At 40.5% G+C, this 19,777-nt stretch overlaps 2 protein-coding genes and 1 long non-coding RNA gene across 4 annotated transcripts; 1 reads left to right on the plus strand and 2 right to left on the minus strand.

Moving 5' to 3' along the window:
- Positions 1 to 78: 78 nt before the first annotated feature.
- On the minus strand, positions 79 to 3,556 carry spag7 (sperm associated antigen 7). Its single transcript, XM_044042918.1, has 7 exons — positions 3,417 to 3,556; positions 2,500 to 2,567; positions 2,311 to 2,399; positions 2,124 to 2,208; positions 1,929 to 2,018; positions 1,677 to 1,830; positions 79 to 1,516 (listed from the first exon to the last, which is right to left on the minus strand). Exons 1-7 carry the CDS (start codon positions 3,499 to 3,501, stop codon positions 1,401 to 1,403), a joined length of 687 nt encoding a protein of 228 aa, XP_043898853.1. The 5' UTR covers positions 3,502 to 3,556; the 3' UTR covers positions 79 to 1,400.
- Positions 3,557 to 8,422: 4,866 nt separating this feature from the next.
- mepcea (methylphosphate capping enzyme a) lies at positions 8,423 to 17,333 on the minus strand. 2 transcript variants are annotated; one of them, XM_044042309.1, is made up of 5 exons: positions 17,076 to 17,333; positions 14,307 to 16,138; positions 12,793 to 13,011; positions 12,571 to 12,694; positions 8,423 to 12,488 (listed from the first exon to the last, which is right to left on the minus strand). In XM_044042309.1, exons 2-5 carry the CDS (start codon positions 16,092 to 16,094, stop codon positions 12,454 to 12,456), a joined length of 2,166 nt encoding a protein of 721 aa, XP_043898244.1. In that variant the 5' UTR covers positions 16,095 to 16,138; positions 17,076 to 17,333; the 3' UTR covers positions 8,423 to 12,453. The 2 variants fall into 2 exon arrangements, with proteins under 2 accessions (XP_043898244.1, XP_043898245.1); XM_044042310.1 differs by lacking the exon at positions 17,076 to 17,333 and adding an exon at positions 17,008 to 17,070.
- Position 17,334: 1 nt separating this feature from the next.
- LOC122779723 lies at positions 17,335 to 19,039 on the plus strand. Its single transcript, XR_006361599.1, has 2 exons — positions 17,335 to 17,400; positions 18,659 to 19,039. It is a non-coding gene; the product is annotated as an uncharacterized LOC122779723 (long non-coding RNA).
- The last annotated feature ends 738 nt before the right edge of the window (positions 19,040 to 19,777 follow it).

Here is a 19,777-nt window from a genome sequence, read left to right on the forward strand (position 1 = left end):
TTTACTGCTCTCTGTAATTAGAAATAAATTGCAAGTGTGATTGGAATATAGAAAAGAAAGCCAAGCAGGAATCAATGGTCTCATACTGTTCTCCATTTATTAAACACATGCCAAGGATAAAACAGTGTAACCATGTTAAAATAGACATTATGTTGACAGACCTTTAAAAAAGACAAAATAAAACCCAATAATGACCCAAATTTCAACAAGGAGTCAGATATTTCCGCTCCCTACTATGCTGCCGACTGAAAGCCACTATGGCTTGATAATATAGCATTTAAAAAGGTACAGTAAGCAGGATTTATTCAATTCATTTCACTATAATGTACATCGACACTTCTTGTCTCTGCTTATAACCTCAATGCTAAGTCTGTAGCACGGTGGGAAGCTTTGACCAATCAGATCACAGGGCAGTTGAGAGAGAGAGAGAGAGAGACACACACACAAACAGGTCATTTCCGATGCTGCAAAGAAACCTATAAAAGAGTTTAAAAGAGAGTTGGACATAATCGGTCACACGTGAGACAAGTCCATCTCTCCGTGCTGATCTGATTAAACGAGCTCAGGACAGAGAGAAGCCATCATTACACATGGCTTATTTAAAAAACAAAATTTACCTTTGGATGAAACTCCAATTAACTATTTTTCGAGGCACACTGCCTATCGCAGCTTTATCCAGGGGTAAACAGTTTAATTCACAGTCAGTGCAGATGTACAGACAAAGAAAATCCCACATTATTACAGATTACCAAGAATGTCCAACAACAAGAAAAACAATAAATGAAACAAAAACCAAGTGTTTCTCTTTTCCAAACCGCACTGCATGTGTGGAACACTGTCAGTGGGACTTCCATCAGATCCAGCCACAGCTCTTTCAATACTTTCAATGGATAAAATATATAAATGCACATCTGCATTACACAAATGCTACTCACTGGCAAAAAGGGGCATCCTTGTGGCTGACTCCTGTGACGGGGGTTTGACTCCAACCCACGCCTTTTGCTGTACGTTTGCCCCACCCCCTTTTCCAGTCTGCCTCACCTGTCTCTTATAAATATAGCAGAAACGCTGCCCCCAGAAAACCTTAATAAAAGCAGAAATGAAGATATTGTAGTTGCTTGTACTATACTGTATGTTATCCAATCATTTGTGCAACCCTAACCCATACACAGGTAAATGTTGAACTGGATCATTTGAGCACAGCCTCAATCAAAGAGTGGCATACATACCCAGATTGGATACCAGGCTACCATATAAGTTAAATTCTTAAATGTCTGAAGAAAATGACATTTTTACAGAATGGAGAGTGTTCAAACATAGACACACTGATGGGCGCGCGCGCGCACACACACACACACACACACACACACACTCACAACAGTAGAAGAGGCAGTAGAGACTCAAGAGCTGCTGTTATGTGCTGCTGTGTCGTCTTCTCGCTTCTGTCGTTTCTTTGCTCTGATTTCATTCATGGCCTCCTCTATGGAGCGAGTGTCCCTCTTATTGGCCACAGGAACTGGGAGGAAAAAAGATTACAACATAAAAATAATCGCCTCGTCAGACGTGTTTACATGACAAAGAAGAAAACCTGTCTTAGTCGGACTAAAACCAGACATTAACATGAACTGAGTGAGTGGTTTCTTTCTATAAAACAGATTAGCGGGACATTTACTTACCACAGCCATAAGCGCTGTTTGCCTCCAGTGTATGTGCTGCGTCTTTTGCAGCTGAGGTGCCGATCAGGTGACTGTACTTGTCTCTGTAGTTGGAGTTGGGAGTTTCTAACTTCTTTGTCTCACTGGATGCTGCTATTTCCAAAGCAGCTTGCTCCTGCAGTGACGAGCAAAAGCAAAGTCAGACACTGTGACAGACAAAGAAAAAATATATATATGTAGAGCAGATCAAATTAGACTTTAGTGAGGATTTACCTTTAGTCTTCGCCGTTGTTCTGCCAGCTTGGGATCCCACTCCTCTCCTTTGCGATAAGCCTCAAGCTCCTCATCCGATGGTGCAAACTCCTGCCACAGCAGAGGGTGAAAGACTGTGTTGATTTTCACCTAACCTAAGCCAAACGTCAAGTTTATGAATATATCGAAACACTGGATTAGAAAAAAAAACCAGACCTTCTTGAAAAGCATGACGTAGCGACTCTCCTCGTCCTCCCCAAAAGAGAAAGAAGTCAGCCCAGCTACTTCTGCAACATCGTGCCTATGAGCCAGGGAAATATCAACAAGTAAACAGCTGTTGATAGAATATAGAATATAGTCGTATATAGTATAGTTTAAGCCATTTTAAGTACGGAATACTTACAATATACTCCTCTCAATCTTGCCCATTGGGTTGTATTTTCGTTTCTGTTGTGCGCTGTCTTGGATGAAATCTGACACTTCTTTCTCCATCTTGAAAAGCGATGTAGGAAACAAAAGTCTGTGATGATGAACACAGTAATGAAGGGAGGCATGATGATGCCAGAGCGATAAAGAGGGTGTCGCGCTTTACCTTTTTCCTGAACTCTGCTTTCTTTCTCTTCTCATCCTCCTCCATCTTCTTCAGTCTCGCTGCTTGTTCTTTAAAACAGCAGAAGTTTAAATTTCAATTGGGTTTTTTTGTGAAGCATCATATATTTTCCATTACACAACACTCTCAGACACACAACAACGGAGGTTTGTGATACCAAAACAGCATTTCTCAGATCATTCAGGGATGGAAATTCCATTAGTTGTGTCGACATGTAAAATGTAATAATTAATTCATAAACATCTCATGGCTTTACAGTACGAGTTGATTCTTTAACCACTTGTTTACCTGTATTTATGAACCATTACATATTGGGGAAAGGTTACTGTTAAGGGTCCTAAATGATCATTTTACTGAGTGCAACCAAGTAGAAACATTTTGTATATTATTATTATTTCTTAGCTTCCAGTGTGACTAGTTTTTACTGACTTATTATTATTGATAATGTCTGTGTCAGATCATGTGTTAACCATGTGTTTTTGTCTGCTTGACAGAGAACCACGTCCACAGGAGGAGGCTACAGCATCAGCCCGGTGATTCCCGGTGCTTACGGCGAGAGACAAGGTCGGCTTAAGGTTAGTGGAAACACGAGCATACAGACGTCGTCACAACACCGGCGCAGGTTGTTTACACGGTGCTTTTGAGCGGTAACAGCAGCTGCCTGCGGCCCAGACAGTCCTCTCGTCTACGGGCGCTCGTTTAGCTCTGCTAAAGTTTGACGTGAAACTCAAAGAGCCAGATGGAGCAGCAGCAGTAGCAGCAGCAGCAGAGAAAAGCTCGATGTCTATCTGTGTCTGTCCGTTTGGTTTTTAAACACTTCTGAGTCCCGTATCGTATTCACCTCAACAGTTTGGAAACGACGAGAAACGAGCTCGTTCATAAAGCAGTGAGTAATGTACCTCGAGCCTTTCGTCGGCTCTCCTGGTCGCCGACAGTTGGAGGCTTCTCCATCGATTTTAAGATTGAACCTAGGATGTCCGCCATCTTGGAATGATGGAGCAGCCTCTCCACAATGCTGTTGTTGGGGTCTGGAGCTGCACGAGCTGCGCATGCGCACACGCTTTTCTTTGCTGGACTGAAAACCCGGCGACGGAAGCAGCGACCAAAACAACTACCGCCACCACCTGTACCAGTTTGGTATGCCATGTTATTTTTTTCAATACAACATTATATATATGTACAGAAAAATGACTTTCCGCGACAATTTTACTGGAACATTATCTGTATGTGTTTTTTCATTGTGAACATGTGACTTTTTCTGGAACAATTTTCAAATAGACCTTCAAAGACATTTTGGAAAAAATAGATTACATTCTAAGAATCTGACCTATTAATAATATTAATATTTTTTTACAATATATAATTAACCTGCTCATTAGTTTTTAAAAATGTTATATACATAAGGCAAAACATGCAAAGACAATGCCCATATATAACATCTGGACATATACCTCAACACAATGACAACAAAAATGAATTAAAACTATTAGTTTATTTCAATTCTACAACTTTATAACTGAATAAAACCCCTATGTGAGACTCCTTTTATATTATGTGTATTATATGTTGTTGTGTTATTCTTGTTATTCTTTGTTTGTTTGATACCACTATACATTACTATTCACTATCATTTTGTGATTACCAAGCAAATGATGCATTTTTCTCCCCCATTGAAAATGAATGGTGAGGACAGAGGGCACAGCTAAAGTTTCTCCCAAATGAAATAAATGGAGAATGCACATCAAAGGCAACAACTAGAGGTGCAATGCTGCCCTCCACAGGGGAAAAGAAAATCGCAGTTCAAAGCTAAATGCAGATACAGTTTCAAGGCCCAAACAATCGAAATATAGCCTACTGCAAATTTCAAATTGCAGCAGGTACAATAATTCTTAGAGACATGTGTCAAAGTTCAAACCTTTGTTTCTCACAAATCTGCACAAATATCACACAGTAATCATCTGAGCTGAAGGAGAAGTCAAATCTACTGTCAACCCAGATGTTCTGCCAGAGCAAAGAAGTGACATAAGACTACCATCGCAGCAGAAATAACAAGGGACAAGCACTGTCCAAGCAGAGGCTCCACCAATGGGTTGTTGAGGCAATCAAAGAAGCATACTGTTTGAGATGACATTACAGTATGATTCTTTGTAAAAATCTCAAATTCTCAAAAAAAAAAAAAAAACTGTAGCCGACAGAGCTGAGTAAGCTGATAGTCCTGACCCTCAGCACCCAGACTCCCATCATTCCATGATACTTTTTTGTTATTGTGATTTGGACAGAGCCGGATGGACTCCTCCCCCCGTGTTTGAAATGCTGTATAAATGCAGCACCGGTCTGCCAACAGCAGTGTCTGAAAGCCTATTGGTGCCAAAACATGAAGGGACTGAGCCTGGCTCTTCTCGTGCTTCTCCTGATGCTTGCAGTTGGAGAGGGTAAGAAACCAATACAACCATTTTCTTAGCATGTGAGATTAAGCAAACCATGGTGTGGCAAACGCTCTGGATTCTAATTGGGTTCTGTCGGTGTGGCTCTGATGAGAAGCGCCCTAACTACTGAGCAGCTAAAATAATGTATAATAATAACATCGATTTGGTCCTCTGTGGGTTTTCACCCACTCTGTAAAGCGGCCTTGGCTACATTTATTATTATCATTATTATTATTATTATTATTGTTCTTAACATTACAGTGATTACAGTTTATGAAAATGTCAAGTCTAGTGAGTATTCATCAAGAGAATGGGGATATATTTTGATTATGATATTATAATAATTATAATAACCCACAGGCAGTGATCCAGAAATGCAGTACTGGACATGTGGGTATAGAGGACTCTGCAGGCGGTTCTGCTATGCTCAGGAGTACACCATTGGTCATCACGGTTGTCCTCGAAGATACAGGTAGGCCCGCTAAGATCATTACGTAGACTTTTAGTTATATTTGTACTCGCACTGCAAAACTTTCAGCAGAGCAAAGCATCTATTCTAAATGAGGTAAGGAGAAGACATCGCTCATTGTGACTTCCACGACGCTCCTTTCCCTTCTCAGGTGCTGTGCTATGCGTTCCTAGCACCCGTCACCTAATGAATCCTGCAGACTGTCCCAGTGTGAGGGCTGACATCTGCACTTCAGGCAGCTGGGATCCTGCTAACGGATGCAGCATTCGTCAGGACTGAGAAACTTGGCTTATATTCAGTCCCACTTGGTTTTCTTTACATTCTCTGTGATCTGACAATGAGAGTGATCTCCCTGAAATGCAGCCTTTACCAATAAATGCATGAAAATAAATGTTGTCTCTGATGCCATTTAGTGAGGAAGATCATCCACGTCAGCTTTTACTGTTACTGCTTCAAATGTATGAAGTCATCTTCATTATCTTCGTTCACTGGTGCCAATCCCACCCTGGACACAAAGTAACCCATTCACTTTATCTAAAATGGTGTCTGTATGTGACCTATGACCCTCTTGTTTGGACCTGGGGGGGGGGACATGAAAAACAGTCAGAGTGGAGTCTGCTGTGTTTTTGTTCAGCGGTGTACTGACAGGAGACAATGATGGTCAAGTGACTAACCTAAATAGCTGTGATGCAGTAGAGCTTTTGTGAATGAAGTGTTATGTCTCTTGTCGGTGTTTATGTTATCCCACCCATTCTGTCTGTCTGGACAACATTGTCTGGATCAGACAGACATCGTCACAATCCAGCAGGCTGGATGTTAGATGTTAAAGCTATGGATGCTATTTGGAGCCACTGTATTGTGTCTGGCATTGTCATCTGTGTTGAATCTGTGTGCTGTTCACACAGCGCAGCATGACCAAAGTACAAAGGGATAAAAGCCCCACAATCCTGGTCACATTTTGTCAACAGCAACACGTTAAAAGAGACATTTATAGCAGGATTGTAACTGTAACTGAAGAGAATATCAGGATAAGTTAATCACAGAGACCTGGGATATTATAATGCCACAATGTATTGACTTAATACATTTTTCAGTGGCGTAAATTAGGACTGAACAATTCATCAAAATGCATTTATTCAGGCCGTCAGCATCTTTACCTGTGTAAAGCATCGTACATAATCTAGAGAATAAGAAGGTACATTTTCTTTGGTGCTAAAAAAGGAAGAGGCCTTATTGACAATCAGTAATCCCTTTAAAATTTCTCATGGTTATCTTAAAAAAGCCTTTGTGTTCAGCTCCATCCATCACTGATAATGACACCACAGAAGATACATTTCCTTTGCCCACTTACCAAACACCAAGCAGAATGTCACCTCATACGTTTTTACAACCGCACACTTTTTATTGATCTTTTTATTTCCTCTTGCCAAGTTCACCTGAATTGGATTCTCTCCCTTCCTTGAGTCGAATCCCATGTTCCCGGTTTGGCTTTTGCTCTTGCACGAATCCCGTCATCATCTTGTCAATGAAATGAGTGTTTGTATATACAGAGGCTCAGTCCACAAGCATGCAATTAAAATGTCCACAACAGCACAATAAAAAAGCTTGTGATAAGACACTATCACAGAGGATATTGTTATATTTGTTATATTGTTATATATCCTTTCCAACCAAACTTTGACCTGTCGGTCTTTGTCTTTGATAATCGTTTTATAGGGAAACATAAATAGCAGGGAATTACAGGCGGAACAGGAAGGAGGTCACGGGGCTATTCTGGATAAAGTCATTCTATACAGGACGATGCTAATCTACTTTCAGATGATTTGATGATCATCACTTCAAGTTTAGTTTCCCACACTCCTGATCCCAGATCCATATCACCACCAAGATCTAACCATTTCTTTTTTGGACCATAACAATCTTCCACAGAGCATTTCCTCCAAAGCTATCATTAACTTTTTCGCTCACAAACACAAGCAGCCAAAAACATAACCTTGGCAGAAGTAACCATGTGTCTACCCAGGGGCGGCTGGCCCATAATGGGCGACAGTGCACCGGCCTCCTTAAACCACACGAAAAAAAGAATAACAAAAAGAAAAGAAAAACAGTTTATTTTGCTGGTCTAAGTCTTAATAATATTGTCCAATCAGCAGCCTGAGTTTCACTCCCCCCGTAGCCGCGCCCCCTTGGGACGATTTCAGTCAGACGCTCTCATAGACTTACATGTTGAGATTCTTTTTTTCTCATTTTTGACCCTACAATTCATTTCAATGGGCTCCGGGAGGCCTCGCCCCAACGTGATTACGTCATACGCACTGACGCATCACTCAGAGCGGACATGGCCTAATGCCGGCGGAAACGGAAATGCCTCCGCTCGCTTCTCTGTAAGTTGTGCTAACTTTACCAGCGCTTAATTGCCGATTTCATCGTGGAAAAAAAGTACAAACAACTTTCTGTCACTGCAAAAAAAAAGCCGTTTCATAGAAGAAAAGCTTCGACTTATATAACTCGGACCTGAGCAGCCGAACGTCGCCATAAAACAGCAAACGAAAGACAGGAGCTGGTATGAGAAGAAGGACTGGCTAACTGGTTGCACTCAGACCAGTGGCATGTTTTGTTTTCCCTGCCTCGTCTTTCAGATGCTGGACACTGAACACGCCTGGATTCAGACAGGTAATACAGACTTAAAACATTTCTCTAAACAACAACAATAATAATAATAATAATAAACACTAACAGACAAGGATACATGTGGAAAATGCTATGCGAACAAATGCCTGAAAATACAGACAAAAACGTCTTGTTGTGTGTTTTTAGTGGTGATATGTGGTAACTGCATATCACCACTGGACTATGTTACCACAGTCCATCTGAAAAACTGACTTGCCGATTGCGCCCTTCAAAATAAAACCTCACCGCCTGAAAATAAATCACCATAAACTCAGGTGTGACAATGAAAATTTTTTTTTTTTAACTGATTCGAGGAAATGTACAACTTGAGCCACAAAGGTTTGCTTAACTTGTTTAATTCCCTCCAGTCACATCAGTGCAAATTCAACATGAAGAGGTGGATTTTAGTGCCATTGAAAACCCTGCACCCCTTGAATTTTTGCATTTGTTGTCCTGCATATTATCCCGTTTGACCCGATTATGAACCTTCATGGAATGAAACCTCTCATAATGAGCCTCAGGTCGACAATAGTTGATAAATACTTAAGATTTATTTGTGAAGGCTGATGTAATCTTATAATCAGGTTGTAGCTTCTAAGGAAATGCATATGATTTTAGGATATAGGAGTTAGAATTTAGAAAATTTAAGCAGCTGCAGGATGTGACTTTTACTATCTTTGGCATAACTCAGCATGACATAGAATCCAGAGCAGCTTTTTTTAAAAATCAATTAAATGCCAGATAATATAATAGTGCATTTAATTATTATTATTTTCTTAAATGGGTCCCCGTCTTCAAATTGTAAATATTATATACACACATAATAAAAAAATACAATAAACTGTGCTTTCATTGTAATTTATCTAATCAAATTGACTCTTTAATTACAGTAAACTATAACCTGAATAAGAAATCTGACCGTCACGGAACATGAAATAGAAACAGTGCCATTTCTCACTGGCATTAAATCCTGTTGATACAAGGGGAGTTTAATTTTTTTCTGTAATAAGCACAACTTTGTGCAAGACTTCAAGGGAAGTACAAAATGTTTATACAGCACACGATACACAACATGTAATTTCACACCTCCAAAAGACATGCTTTAGCTTTAATGCCTGGACTCACAAGTCAGGCTCACATGGTTCTGAGTAGGCTGCTGAGACAGTAAGGTGCAATCTTTAACATTAGTGGCAAAAACACAAATGAGCTTTTAACCAGTTCAAACAAAAATGCTTATTGTTTAACCTACTAAAAAGAAAATATTGTTAATGCAAAGAAGGAAAATGCCCTTAAAATAACAGCAGTGGGCTGATCGAAGCCTAAGAATCAGATTGTCGTAGCTTAGGAGAAAGGTGTGATTAGGGGCTGTGTCTGTTGGGACAACGGAGGCTGCGGCTAATTCACTTTCAATTCAAAGCGTAACCTGAGGCTTCATTTTCATAGGTTAATTAGTGTCCCACAATTTGTAATAAAAAGTCAGACAGAAAAACATATGCAAATCTGAATCTTTAAGAATGTTTTTTTAAAAAGTCGCACATGTCAAACAAGGTGAAATGAAAGTGCATCAACACAAACAGTCTTTTCAAATAAAAACAAAAAAGCTAATTTAACAATGCATGTGCCTGCCAGGACAGAAAAAAGCAAACACATCAGAACTCTGCGATGCACATACTTTGCACATGTGTTGTTCCAGAACTGAATTACTGATCTGTTTCAGCAGACAAAAACTCTGACCTGTGACTTACTCGCAGATTGGCAACAAACGTTTGAAAACATAACAAAAACAAATCCACTGGAAAAAGAAATGACAAAAGCAGTCATGAACTAAATATTAACAACAGTAAAACAAAAACCTTTAAACTCCTTTACATTGATCTCATACTAAAATAGAAACATACATCGCCATCCTCTCATGACCTTGTGTGCCAAATGTCATCAGTCACAAAAAAAAGAAAGATTTTCAGTCCTCGCCAAGTCAAATAAAAGCATTGTAGGTGAGTGGAGCTCAGTGCACACCAATTAAGATACAATCGCAAACAGCGATGCCCTGCAACTCGTACATATCCTCATTAGACTGATGAAATATTGTCCAATTCAAGAGCAAAAGACCCATAAATTATTCTGGCAGCACTTTAATCCAAACAGCATACTAATGTTCAAATTTGGTAAAAGAAAAAAGAAGTCACTATGATAGACTCCAGTCATTGAACTGTCATCTTTGTTTAATCTCACAGACGTTAAAAAACACAACATGGTAATAATTGATTCTCATGCTGTTTGAATTAATGTGTGTCCAGCAGTGATGAACAGACTCCACATTTAAACAGCACTGAAGACACCGTAGCAGCTCTCTGTTCATGGTCGTTGACCTTGAATTTTACTCTCAATTATATTCTCAGTCAGAACCTGGTGGAGGGTATTGTAAACAACACGCGAGTAGGAGTATGGCTTAACTGTCAGTTAAAAAAAGGAAACAGACAACTGCATGCCACAGGTCTACTTTGCAAAATAGTCCTCGCCATCTCTGTGTTGAATCATTCTTGGAATGAAGAACCCATGAAATGCTCTTTTGCTTACAGAGTTACACCCAAAACAGCCAAAAGACTTTATTTTATTTATTTTATTAAACATGAATTTTTCAAGTTTAAAATTGTAGCTGATGTCAATTTTGAGACGATTCACAAAGTTTTCTTTTCCAAATCTTACTATACTTGTAGAACGTCTTAAAGAGGAACTCAAGAAGTCTTTCTATGATGTTGCCATTTTTATTATTACCGTCATGTAAAAAATGTGATTACAGAATATACTACCCTCACGTCTGTTTGTCTATGGCGTGTCACTTTCACTATAAAAGAGAAAAAGTTTTGTCTTTTGTAGCCTTAGGATAAGCTACAAAAGACGAAAAAACTCAAGGTCAAACTTTATGGAAGCACCATCTTGTGCCACCGTGTCTCTACAGTTGCCCAAATGGACGTGCATTTTGAATTGTGAAGAGGAAGCTTTATACAATGAAGAAAGGAAGAATGTCTCCGCCCACATAAATCTGAAGCATAAATCAATAACCAAGAAGGAGGAAACATCCCTTTGTTGCACTCTCACCATTAGATGTCACTAATTCCCACTAATTATTCCACACTGGATCTCAAAGTGACAGAATCTAAACCTCTTCCACCTATGGTCCCGGCTCACCTCGCCACAGCACAGTGTGGATAAGGTTGGTTTTCCACTACAAAGTAGTACCTACTTGGAGCCTCGCCAGAGCAGGTGCTATCGCTAGTGGAAATGCAAAATAGCCGTGCCGTGCTGAGTCGAGTTGAGCAGGTGGAAATGTGCCATAATATGGTCCATAACAAGAGTGGTTCTGACTATGGTGACTGGTTTACCAATTTGCCCATCATTACCTTTACAAATTCACAAAAACACTGAAACAACATACAATAAAATTGCAGCATTTCACAGGATATTTTATCATTTTGGTTGTTTTGGGTGCACATTTCTAATTGGTCATGAATATATTCTTCTCTTAATCCAACCATTTTCCACAGGTCATCAATAACACAATATGGAGTTTTAACAGTTATGCAACTCTTGGGCCTATTTTGCAAAGTAATGACAAGTACACTGCATATTTGGGTTGGGAGATAGGACAAAAACTGCACATCAGCTATTTGTGATATGACGACTCTATGGCTGATTGACTCTCTATTTGGCTGCTTTAAAATCTGCAAAATTGTGTGCATTCCTATTTAAATCATAATTTGATATGAAGCCCTGAGAATATGGGACTTCATTTACCCACAGACTGCAGTGTCCTTCCTCTGCACTCAAGTGTTGCAGTGAGCGGAGACCATGTCTGTGGGAAGCAGTTTTGCAGTGAGACAATTTCCCAATGGTGCCACACTGGAACATTACTCCTGATCTCACAACCCTAATATGTATATAATGTATGGTAACGTGGAATCACAGAATAAAGTCATGAAAGTAGAGATGAATGGCAGCAGGTATTCAAACACGTTATGGCTATCCGTCAAACTGGGTCATCATTAGCGCTAAGATAGTCCAAGAAACTGTTCAGATGAGCATATCCTCCATCGTTGGCTAGGGTTATACATTACCGACTCCTCTTAAGAGTTCCATGTCAATGAAAAATGAATTGTCCAAGAAAATTCTGATACGTGCCGTTGTCATCAGATCCCATCTTTATGCAATTAATGAAACTTCTGGTCCCATTTGTCCATTGTGAATTTGATCTTCAGCATGTGAAAAGCTGGAGTAACTGTTAAGGATTCCCGATAGTTCCTTGCAGTCCAGGGCGGCTGGGTGGCTTGTATTTAGGATACTCACATTCAACGATCATGAAGGCAGGAGCGGTCATTTGTGAAACAAGTAGATTGGCCTCTGAAAACCTGTCATGGTGAAAATAAATCATTTTTAACAAGGGATTCAATTAACAAGTCATAATTTAGTACTGACAAACCGCTGAGTTACCTCTTATTGAACATTTGGGGGCCCCAAGGAACTCAAAACTGGTGAAGCCCACCTCAGTTGTGAGGTATGATGAGAACTCGTCAGGTCTGAGGCGGATGCTGTGGTAATTCCTGCAGATATTATCCTGTTGTGCAAGACAGAAAATATATATAATTCAGTCAAATCAACCAAAATTTAAAATCTCTGATGCTTTGTTATAGACATTAGGAGTTGTTTCTTTACAGTCAGCTTCTTCCTCCTCACGTAGGACTTCCACGGCTGTGGCTCTAGGATGAACATTCCTCCAGGACGGAGGTGTCTGTAGACTCTCTTGAAGAGCCGCTTGAGGCCACTGTCTCCCCAGTTCAGGTGAACCCATTTGGTAACACTCAGGCAAAGGATCACGTCATACTCTGGCCGCTGAGTCATAAGCAGGGTATCGTTCTCCAGTACATAGTTGGCCTTAAGGAGAGGAAAGATGGGATGAGAAAAACAGGACCTTGACTTCCATAAAGGTAAGGCTATGTGTGATCTGCAACACAAGTTTCAGGACCATTCAGGGTGAGAAAAATCAGTAAATGCTAATCAAATATAGATGCTAATTTGCATAATCTGCAAACACTAAACTGAATAGCACGTGGTATTCCAAGAACATGGGATTTGCCAGGTGCAGACAAACCCTGCAGATATATACATTATTGATGAGTAGAAATAGAAGGAGAATGTTTTCATCTTAATAACTATTTTATTTCAAATAAAAACGAAGACTCAGGTGTCATATTAGGAAAAGACACATTATTAATTCACTAGTTTGATTTATCACACATCAAAGAAGCAATTTTTTCCTCTTAATCACCAAATCATAATTAATCGCAAATACACTTCCCCGTCAGATTTTTACACTTTACTTGACATAAGAGGTTTTGTCACAGAAAATGCAACACAGTGTGACATTTTCCTTTGAACCCATTCAGGTCTTATCTGTGGGTCTTTCACTGCTGAGAGAATACACACTGCTTTAATTATCTCCTCTACAGTTTCTGTACCCAACTTATACACATCTCTGCCCAGTGGACTCAAGACCAGTGGAGAGAAGAAACTTCCATAGAAACAAGAACAATAATTAAAACCCATAATGAGACACTGCTGGAAATGTTAATGTCATTACTAGTCCACAGTGGAAACAAAGTCTGAGGCCATTAGTATCACCATCAATCTGGTGACAAGGACTAAATGCATCCTGTTTGCTGCATCCTTCCTTCAGTTCAAAGCATCAGCAGTAGGTTTATAGAGTATGTAACTTCAGATCGATGTTATTAAAAATGTTGGAGACGCATCATTTTTTAAAGAGATGCTGAACATCATGTTAGATGTATATAGTGTATATTATTTAATTTCTGACTCCTACATGACTAATACATCCACTAAATTATAACCGTTCAAATATGAAACCTTGGACACTGATCAGAGTAACCATTGCATTTTTGCATCTTTGCAATTCAAGGCTGCTTTTGTTTTAATGTATTTTATATGAAGTTAATGCCCTTCGAGTATTGTAACACAGGCTGGACATTATAATGGAACTAACGATGCTGTGATAGTTATATCCACTACTCAGGAGTTTAGATTTAGTGCAGGTTGTGTCTTGCTGTGAAGTACTAAATTTCACTTTACTTTCATCTAGGCTCCTGGGCGACGGTAACATAGCAACCCCATGTACACTGCACTAGATGTCTATGCAGAGAATGCAGTCTTACCTTGACGAAGGACACATTTGAGGGGAACTCTCCGGGCCGTGGGCTGGATGATTCTGTTAGTGGAGGTGCAGCGATGGGTCCCCTGGCGATGCGCAGGGACATGGGAAAAGAGCAGCTCACAGAGTGATCAGCGGTGGCTGAATCACAATCTTCCTGCTCCATTTCCTCTGTTTTGCAGCTTTGCCTCTGGGTCCCTGCCTCATCTGTGTGACAGGAGTCATTGTCATTTACAGCTGCTGCAAGGACACTTTCTTTTTTCTCTGGTTTCCCATTTTCATTCCTGTTCTCTGCTTCATTGTGCTTCTTTCCAGTGCCAGTGTGACTATCATTTCCATTCCTCTCCTCCTGTTCAGTGCATGTTTTCTCCTGCATAGCACGTCTGGCCTCTTGGGTCTGCAGCTCAGAAAGATAATGTCTGATGTTCTTTCGGGCTGCATGTACGAGACCGCCGTCAATATCCAGGCCTAATATGCGGGCAGGTTTTAGCACTTTGGCAATATAAAGTGTTAGATGGCCTGAGTTGCATCCCAAATCCAGGACCTCTTTACCTTCAAACCATTCTGGACGAAGCAAACGCACCCTTGAATCTTCACTAGCACCTGGGTTGCGGTAGCCGTAGTACTTGTTGTAGTTCCCGTATTGGAACTTCCTCTGGTTCTCCTTCACCTGGTTGTGGTGCTGCTGGTGCTTAGAACCACTCCTTGGGGTGTGGAACGACTGGGAGTTTCTCTGTCCCCCTGTAGCACAACACTTATCAGCAGACCCTGACTTTCCAATGGGAGTAGAATGGGTTACAGGAGGCTCCATTTTGCCAGAGTTGCGCCTGCGCTTGCGCCTGCTTGTATGATGGTTTGGTCCTCCCAATATGGAGGAAGTGGAATCCTCAATAGATGCAGATGTCATTTCTTCTTTAGAGTTGGCAGAATTGTCAGTTGAGTGCTCATGGGATTCCTTTGTGGTACTGGAGAAACTGTCTGAGTCTTTGGAGAGATCTAGTGCAGAACATGAGGCCAATGCACCTGGAAGCAGTATGGAGCTGCCAGATGTAACCTCACCTTTTCCTGATTCTGAGATATTGATCTGTGTGGAGGAAATGCCACCTCCACTTCCCCCTCCCCCATGGTGTCTGTTGCGGTGTCTCTTCCTGCCACTGCTCCTATAGGAGGACACTAAAAAGCTGCTGTCTGCTATCCCACTGTTAAGGTTCAGTGGATCAGTGATGTCCCTGGGTATAAGGATCTCCACTGGGTCTCGACTCTTTGCTGGAAGAGGGGAGGATTTGGGCGTCTCTGCATTCAGTGCCCTATTGACATCCTCATCCAGCAGGCTGTTGAGATTCAGGGGGTCAAAAATGTTCCCACCTAAAAGGAAGTTGGTTGGCAGGACGGAGTCACTCTCAGAGTTTGCCCTTCGTCTCCTCTTACCAGATGACGGATGCTTGAAACTAGAGCTTGCTGTGTTGCGCCGTTTTGCTAGCTTTGTTTGTTGCTGTTGTTTGGAATGATGAAAGCTGTTCCTGCGATTGATGTTATTCTCGTTCCCCCTGGCTCTTTCTCCAGCATTATCCGAGTGAGAAAACGTGTCAGTCGTGCTGGTGTGTTTAGGTGAGGCTGCGGTGCCTGGGACAGGACATGCAGCAGCACAGTCGGGTGGGTCAGGTGGGTCTCTGGTACCCTCCACCATTACAGATATATTACTGTAACCTCCAGTACAATCTGGGAGCTGCAGGAATGAAGCAGAGCTGGCCTGGGGACTGCCAGTTTTTACTTTATCTTCATGAGCAGACATCTCTTATGGTTTCCAAGTGATACGGATTTGGAAGTTTTCTGGATCTGAAAGTCACAGAACAGGGTGATGTTTGTTCAGGTAGTAATTAACGCATTTCAAATGCAATTAACATATTTCAAATGCAATCTACTGAATACAATAAATATGCATGTGAATGGTGATTGTTGACATGATGATTATGTCATTTAATGGAACATTACAAATAAGAATCATAATGAAAATAATTTTGTTTGTGTAGTCTTAGAGTAAGACCCTATAAGGTTTACACGCGATCATTCTTACACATTGGAGCTTTAACAACAATTGACAGAAGTGCACGTATATATTCATCTTCTTTGAGGCGATACAGTTAAATTTGCAAAACTTTTACCTGGAAACCCGAATGTTATAAATAAATGTCCTTGTGATGCCTGATAAAAATCAACAACACAATACCATCCCTACTTTAAAATGCAACCACACTAACACTGCTTTATCACACTTCTGGGATCGTGGAACCTAAGCCCAGGGACTTGTTTCCTCTAGAGAGCAACTCAAACACAGGGTCAGGTCAGCTGAGGTTCCTTGTCGGTTCCTTCACGGTTCCTTCACTTTCCACTGTCATTTACAAACAAGTGTCACTTTAAATGAAGACTCTCGAGAGCTGCGCTATTGTTAGAAGGGGGACCTGTTATTAACAGTGGTGTCTATCCTGACGGGGTTACTGACCTGAAAAGTTTTTGGGACACAGTTGTGGTGGACAGTTAGCACGCTAGCTCCTAGCTCCGCTGTCGCGGGCCAGAACGTTGAGTAAACGTTGGGCTCCAATCTAAGATGCTAAAACGCGTTGTTTGTCAAAAACAGTCAACTCGGACACGCGGCTGCCTAAAACCACTTGAGTTTGAGTCACGGACGGTTATGAGGGCGATATTACCTTTCAAATGGCCACCATACGCACACAGTCAACAGTGTAGTCAGCATCCAAATAACAGTCGGTCTCACCTCTCAGTTTGTTTCGACTCCCCGCCTCCGGCCGGACTGTCACTACCCCACGACTCGACTCAAGCTAACGCTAGCGTAGCTAGCAACACAAGTGTCCCTGTGCAACGGCGATACGAAACACGAACACGCAGGAAAACATAGCGCCGCTGTGTCCGCAGCGACGGCGTCTCCGACCCTCACAGTGCCCCAGTCAACTCCAGTGTCAGGCAGATTGGTGTAGAAATGATTCCGCTCGCTGATAGGGTCGGCATGGCGGCGCATCCGGGCTCCGAGCTAACGCCGAAGACGACTGGGGCGGAGATCTGTGAGTGGTGGCCGCAAGATGGTGAGGACAGGACGCCGTTTCTCTGAGTAATAACCAGCCTCACTGATGAGCACATTGGTTATAACAAGAGGGCTGCTACCATGCATCCATTTGCTTCATCGATTAACCCTTCAAGTATTGCCACATTTATCGATTAAGCTTCACTGGAGATGGTTGTGCAGCACATTTGTTAACAACAGGCCACAACTGAGGCCTTAATGATATAAAAATTAACATTTTGAGACATATGGAGACTTAAAATGTCAGTATTAAAACTTGTATTGGCAAAAATGTAATATACAACATTAGTTTAGAGAAAATTCACTTGTTACAGCAGTAAAAGTTCAATCAGAATGAGCAATACAAATAAAGAACATAAAATTCATCCATCAATTATCCACCGCTCTATCCTCCACCGGAGCGTCACAGGGGTATAAAAGAGAATAACAAAACATGTTATCAAGATATTTTAAGATACCCTCTTGAGTCACAAGCCAGGGTTTTGACTGGTGGCCAGATTAGGTCATGTAAAAATATATGGGGTCAAGGTAGAAAAATAACAAATGACCTACAGTAGAGTTATAATTTTATTTTGAGTGACATTTTAGTAGACCTTAAGAAAATCAACAGTTCAATAGGATATCGACAATCAATTACATACCAAGGTTTGCTTGTATATCTTCAAAAACACAGCTCTTTAAAAGGTGACAAACATTGCTACAAAACACCACTTAATTAAACAATGTGGAGGTCTGATCTGCCTTTGGCCCAAGTCATTTTTTATTTGCCGTAAGTGCCCTTTTTGTCTATGCACGCCACTGTTTATTTCACAGTTTTGCATAGGTAGTGATGAAAAATATGCCAGTGTATAATTATCTGGATGTGCAGAATAGTGGAATTGGTTGCTTTGAATAGTGTTTAAGAATACTGCCCACAAGTATGGTTGTGTAAGAGTATATTTCTTTCAACTTCTCCTTCTCTAGAGTTCCCCACAGTGCATGATCACGGATGTATATAATCACTTTAAAATAAAAGTCAATAAAATAAACATGTGGGTTTTGCAGCCTTAGAATAAGACCTTCATTAACAAGGGTCCAGCTATAAAGAGAGTGATGCAAAATTTAAATGCAAATAAAAACAGGCAAAACAATGTATCACAAAGCTTGATCCCTACATTGATCAAAGAGTCATGTATACAAATAAACATAACATATAACATTCATCAATAACAAAATGAGCAAAATCATTTGTAAAATATTAAAAAAATATTTCTTCCCAGAACGAAGTCTTGGTTGTGTTTGAGGCCCACCTGCAATACCACCAATGCACACCAGTGGGCCTCAGTTCACACTTAATGAAGTAGAGAAATCCATGAATCAACATCTTCCAATGCTGACCCTATGTAGCCAAAGTATAATATTTTTTAATATATCTATTTTCCATATATCCACCATTAGAATTATGTAGTGTTTTTTTTTCTTTTGGGAGCACAAAAAGAAAGGTAGAGAACATCTAATTTCTAACATAACATGTTTAACTCTTTTCATTTTGATGAAATAGTTTTATGCTATAGGAGTTACACTCTCATCATTCCTCCTTCAGTAGATCCAACTAAAGCTGATTAATGGTAATAAAGAACTGTGAGTTGTTGAATGAGAAAGGTTTCTGTGAATCCTTTCTCACTGTAAATTGCTTCTTATCCTCAGTTATACATACATTTCCTGTACTTGAGTTTTCACTCACTCAGTCTGTAGTTTTTTAGTTCTTTAGTTTTTTTGTGTTAATGGTCCTTTGTCATGTAAAGATACTCTATGTTGTGCAAAAATGTTGCCTCACGGCAAGTAGGTCACCAGTTGGATCCCTGTTCGACCGAGGGCCTTTCTGTAGTTTGCATGTTCTTCATGATTCATGCATCTGTTTCTGCGTTCTCCGGTTTCTTTCCACAGTCCAAAAACATGCACAATCCTCATGTGTAGGATAAAGCAATCGAAAATGGATGTGCTAAATGTGATCGGAAGGTAATTTTAGCAGTACTACAAGTAGCCACTGGGGGGAGACAAAATATGCAGTGTAGCAGACTACATGTACACATAAAATATAGCAATATTCCTCTCTCTTCTTTTTAGTCAGTGTTTGGTTGAAACCTAACATGTTGCTGTTAAGCTTTTTAAATATATTTGTTTTTGAATAATATAAATAATAATAATAAAAAAGAAAATACGGTATTCATTTAAAAAGCAATATTGTTGAGAATTAGTTGAGATTATGAGAAATTCTCACTTAGTGGTTGTTCAAGATTAGTAAGTCAAAATAACAGAGCTGCCTCATTCCACCCACAGAGCGGCTTCAGCCCTGAAAAATGTGCAGCTGTGGCAACAAAGATGTTTATGTGTTAAGG

Source organism: Solea senegalensis, linkage group LG13, assembly GCF_019176455.1.
Source record: "Solea senegalensis isolate Sse05_10M linkage group LG13, IFAPA_SoseM_1, whole genome shotgun sequence".
NCBI lineage: Eukaryota > Metazoa > Chordata > Actinopteri > Pleuronectiformes > Soleidae > Solea > Solea senegalensis.

Excerpts from the sequence above, each read along its gene's own strand:
- spag7 (XM_044042918.1), bottom strand. The coding sequence starts at position 3,501 with ATGGCGGACATCCTAGGTTCAATCTTAAAATCGATGGAGAAGCCTCCA. Across the intron at positions 2,568-3,416 it reads GAGCCGACGAAAGGCTCGAG|AACAAGCAGCGAGACTGAAG; the intron begins GTACATTACTCA and ends GCTGTTTTAAAG. Across the intron at positions 2,019-2,123 it reads ACGTCATGCTTTTCAAGAAG|GAGTTTGCACCATCGGATGA; the intron begins GTCTGGTTTTTT and ends CTGCTGTGGCAG.
- mepcea (XM_044042309.1), bottom strand. The coding sequence starts at position 16,094 with ATGTCTGCTCATGAAGATAAAGTAAAAACTGGCAGTCCCCAGGCCAGC. Across the intron at positions 13,012-14,306 it reads CAAATGTGTCCTTCGTCAAG|GCCAACTATGTACTGGAGAA; the intron begins GTAAGACTGCAT and ends CCTCTCCTTAAG. Across the intron at positions 12,695-12,792 it reads TGAGGAGGAAGAAGCTGACT|GATAATATCTGCAGGAATTA; the intron begins GTAAAGAAACAA and ends CTTGCACAACAG.